Consider the following 5,110-nt stretch of genomic DNA (forward strand, 5'->3'; position numbering starts at 1 on the left):
CCCGCAAAAGAAGGAATTGATTGATCCCCTTCCGTTGCATCACGCACGCATTCATGCAGCGCTTTCCAATTTGCCAGCGCCCGCCGATGGTTGTCTCTTGCCTCTTGGCTAATTGCGACTGTGCGTATGGCGCTCCTTTTCCATTTCCCCTAAATCGATTTTTCCTTTCTAATTCAGTCAGGTCGTCCACCGATTTCATTTCCCCGGCGGCCAGCGCAGCATCACGTTGCTCTCTGTCCATCAACAATTCGACCCTCTGGGTGAGCATAGAGGGTATAGAGGCACCCGGGTGCTGAAAATCCTATCTCCTAAAGTATATCTCATATCTTATATTTCATACCGCAGTTCCTACTTCCTAGTCTCCTAGATGACCAGCCGGCACATCGGACCGTTCGACAATTGTCAATTGATGTATTTTCTAATATTTATTTTCAACATTGTGTCTTATCATGCCATTCGGGAGGAAGTGTCCATCTGGTAGTGATAAAAGGAGAAGGAAGAAAGTTGTGGATGACATGTACAATCACAGTGCGGAAATATGTATGGCGAAAGTGATTATCAAGAAGAAATCCTAGAAGCTGAGAAGGCTTTTCAAGTTAAATATTTCTCTTATTTTGCGGGGGAAGTTAAGTATTTCTTCTTTTGTTTTGTTGATATGGCGATCACTTCTTTGAAAGGTAGATTTAAAGAACTCATGGTGATTAAAGATATATATTCGGATTATATGTGCTCGGGCGGACCATGAAGTCACATGATATTGAACTTGAAAAGTGATGCACAAAATTTCCAGAAACTTTCTCTCTTGATGGTTCATGAGATGTTGAGGTATGTGATCTTATTCTTGAATTGAAGACTATAAAATTAACTTTGCCAGATAGTGTAATGTGAGCTATGGAGATTTTTGAGCATGTCCAAGAAGTTGATTGTTACCCTAATATCTTCATTCCTTATCACATCTTATTTACTATGCCCGTGACTAGCTTCCAAAGTTGAAATTGTTGAAGAACTATTTGAGGTAAACAATGGTTCAGAGAGGTTAAATGATTCAGCAACAATTGATATGCATCAAGAAGAAATTATTGGATAATATTGACATCGACCCCATCATAATTGACTTTGCATCGAGGATTGTTAGAAGAAAATTTTAAGATAATATGTATAAATTATTTGATATGCATACTAATTTTAGATGGATTTTAAGTGTTACCGGTAAATATTTCATATATACGTATATTTATTTTTATTGTTATGGCAGACATGTTAAGGGCCCCGAGTTCTAGTCTCGCCCCGGGCCCCCAAAATCTCAGGACCGGCCCCGCCCTAGTGTAAATTTCAAAGCTGAGGGTACCCCAACTTTTCAGCTTCCAGCTTTTTTACATCAGTTTTTTCACAACAGTTTTTCCACAGCAGCTTTTTCAGAATCTGCAGCTCAACCAAACACAGCCTTAGGATACCATACTTTTCCGTGACAGCCGATGCTTGCGAGAAATAACTGCTAACGATTGACGGGCGCTTTACCCCGGTGCCTCCATCGGCTAAAAAACAAGGACCCATCGCCTCGCAGCCACATCCTCGCCGGCGATTTGGTCAGTACATCACCATGGACGGCAGTTGACGTCGGGCGCCGGTGACGCCCACCGCGTCCGAGTTTTTCCACGCGCACCGCGACGATTGACACCACCGCCCAGTTAGTCTTGTCCACGCAACGTTCCTTTTTTACCAGTTTACGGCCTCGCGCCTCGTTTTTCTCTGCTTCCCAAAACGCGTCTTGCTCTACACCTAGCAGACAAGCGCAAGAAACCTCCCTTGGTCGCTCTCGCTCACTACCCGCCCCCCCGTACCGCGTCCCGGCCACGTCCCTTCCGCCCCGATGTCGCCGGACCTGCCGAAACCAGGCAGCTGCCACGGCAGCGACGACGACGACGACTGCCCCTCTCCTCCATCCTCCGATGGCAACCGGCACCTGGTCACCCCGCTCGTGGTCACCGCGTTCGTCCTCGTCTTCCTGTCTCTCGTGTCCCTGTCCATCTACTGCTTCATCCGTCGCAGGAGGCGCCAGCGCCGGCAGCAGTCCCTTCTCGCCGCCGGGGCTGCCAACCCCGCCGCCCAAGGCGACGGCCCCGCCCCCGAGATGGCTGGCGCCGCGACCGCGACCGACGTCGAAGGAGGCGCAGCTCCGGATCCAGAGGATGAAGAGGTCGTGCACCACGCGTGGCACATCCGCACCGTGGGGCTCGACGAGGCGGCGATCGAGTCCATCGCGCTCACGCGGTACCGCGTCGGCGCGGGGACGCTGGGCGGCGCCGCCGACTGCTCCGTCTGCCTCGGCGAGTTCCTGGACGGCGAGCTCCTCCGGCTGCTCCCCAAGTGCGGCCACGCGTTCCACGTCCCCTGCATCGGCACCTGGCTCCGCGCCCACGTCAACTGCCCGCTCTGCCGCGCCGACGTCGTCGTCTTGGACTCGGCGGCCACCGGCGGTTCGGAGCCACCTGCCGACGCTCAGCAAGTTTCTGAAACCTTGAGCCAGGAGCAGCCGGTCCCGGCTCAAGGGCAGAACGAGCAGCAAGAGCTGCGCGTACAGATCGATCGGCGCTGCCGGTCGAGGTCGCCGGAGCCACAGCGCAGGAGGACCGAGAATTTTCGCCGCGTAGCTTCCATGGACTCGTCGGTGGTGTCCGTCGGGGCCGGGCTGGTTCTGGAAGACAAGCGGAGCAGTACAGAAGACCAGGGGGACGGCGAGGTGCCATCGGGCTCTGGACGTTTGCGGTATTTGTCCGGCGGTGGTCGGCGGTCTCGCCTCTCGGGACATCGCCGCATCAGCAGCTCCATGCTTCCGTCTTGACCGCCAGGAAATATTCCATGGGTCGCGTGAGCCCGTAGGTTCTTGAGATTGAGCAGTGCCAGTGCTATAGTCGTGTACACAAGTTGCAAACTCAAAATGCCCGGTTACATGTCAGATATAGCCGAATCATGTGTGAAATTCAGATGTAATGTCGGAACTCTGTTTTTTCAAAGAGACTGATGGTCTGCTGCCACAGTTTCATAGTCGTCTATGGTATTGCTCACTGAAGCTGAGAGCAACTCTAGCAGACCCCGCACCCCGCCGGCCTGCAAAACGCATTTACAGTTTGCACAAAATGACCTTTGCAGGCCGACGCAGACGGCCACAGATGCAGACCCTTCAAACGGATCCGTATAAAAGTATATTCGTGGAATATGCTTTTTTACGGGTCGGCTTTACGGGGTCTCCTCTTTGTGGCGCTGCATCTCGCATCTCATCGGCCCGCAAATATCAAATCCAATACAACAATCAAAAGCAAACTAAATTATTCAAATCAAACATAATACAATAATCATTCACATTACAAATAATTATTCAAATCACCGTAGCAAAATTAAATAATGCAATACAAAACTTGTCATGAATACAAATACAAATGAATACAAAAATTAATCACTGTCCAGCCCTTTGTCAATGGTGCTCAATGAGATCCTCGTGAAGTTGAAAGTGTGTGTTTGCATTTTCAATCTCCTTATATGTCTGAAGAAAAGCTCTAATGCGATTAGGGTCTCTAGCTGGTTTGACACGGCTACCCACATTGTCATAGAAGAATTCCAAGTTCTTTTCTTTCTCATCTTCAAGAATAATATTGTGCAGGATAACACATCATGTCATGATATTTTTTAAGGTTTTCTTATCCCAAAAACGAGCAGGACCACGGACAATAGCAAACCTCGATTGCAAAACACCGCATGCACTTTCAATGTCTTTTCGGGCTGCCTCTTGCACCCTTGCAAATTCACACTATTTTTTAGTTTTGGGTTCTTTAATGCTTTTGACAAATGTGCACCAATGAGGGTATATCATCTGCAAGATAGTACCCTTTTGTGTATTCATGCACATTGATAGTGTAGTTGCAAGCAGGAGTATCACCACTAGCAAGCCTAGCAAACAAATGAGACCGTTGCAACACACTGATATCGTTGAGAGTGCCCGACATACCAAAAAAGCAATGCCAAATTCATAAATCGTCGGATGCTACGGCCTCTAACACAATTTTTGCATCACGAGACTTGCTACAATACATTCATTGCCATGCCTTGGGGCAATTTTTCCAAGTCCAATGCATACAATCAATGCTACCTAGCATGCCAGACCAACCTCTCCTTTCATTAGATGCCATTAATTTCTTTGTGTCATCTTCTGTGACGCCCCCGATTTGACCGTACACTAATCATACACGCAAACGTGTACAATCAAGATCAGGGACTCACGGGAAGATATCCAACACAACTCTACAAATAAAATAAGTCATACAAGCATCATATTACAAGCCAGGGGCCTCGAGGGCTCGAATACAAGAGCTTGATCATAGACGAGTCAGCGGAAGCAACAATATCTGAGTACAGACATAAGTTAAACAAGTTTGCCTTAAGAAGGATAGCACAAACTGGGATACAGATCGAAAGAGGCGCATGCCTCCTGCCTGGGATCCTCCTAAACTACTCCAGGTCGTCGTTAGTGGCCTACACGTAGTAGTAGGCACCTCCAGAGTAGTAGGAGTCGTCGTCAACGGTGGCGTCTGGCTCCTGGGCTCCATCGTCTGGTCGCAGAAATCGGGTATAGGAAAGGGGAAAAGGGGGGAGCAAAGCAACCGTGAGTACTCATCCAAAGTACTCGCAAGCAAGGAGCTACACTACATATGTATGCATTGGTGTTAAATGGAAAAGGGGTAACATATGTGGACTGAACTGCAGAATGCCGGAATAAGAGGGGGATAGCTAGTCCTATCGAAGACTACGCTTCTAGTAACCTCCATCTTGCAGCATGTAGAAAAGAGTAGAAGGTAAGTTCACCAAGTAGCATCGCATAGCATAATCCTACCCGGCGATCCTCTCCTCGTCGCCCTGTGAGAGAGCGATCACCGGTTGTATCTGGCACTTGGAAGGGTGTGTTTTATTAAGTATCCTGTTCTAGTTGTCATAAGGTCAAGGTACAACTCCAAGTCGTCCTATTACCGAAGATCACGGCTATTCGAATAGATTAACTTCCCTGCAGGGGTGCACCACATTTCCCAACACGCTCGATCCCCTTTGTCCGGACACACTT

General features: G+C 48.7%; 1 protein-coding gene across 1 annotated transcript; it reads left to right on the top strand.

Moving 5' to 3' along the window:
* The first annotated feature begins 1,750 nt into the window (after positions 1-1,750).
* On the top strand, positions 1,751-3,081 carry LOC125521398 (E3 ubiquitin-protein ligase RING1-like). Its single transcript, XM_048686457.1, has one exon. The coding sequence runs from the start codon at positions 1,871-1,873 to the stop codon at positions 2,840-2,842; it is 972 nt and encodes a 323-aa protein (XP_048542414.1). The 5' UTR covers positions 1,751-1,870; the 3' UTR covers positions 2,843-3,081.
* The last annotated feature ends 2,029 nt before the right edge of the window (positions 3,082-5,110 follow it).

This window comes from Triticum urartu, chromosome 7 (assembly GCF_003073215.2).
Source record: "Triticum urartu cultivar G1812 chromosome 7, Tu2.1, whole genome shotgun sequence".
Lineage (NCBI taxonomy): Eukaryota > Viridiplantae > Streptophyta > Magnoliopsida > Poales > Poaceae > Triticum > Triticum urartu.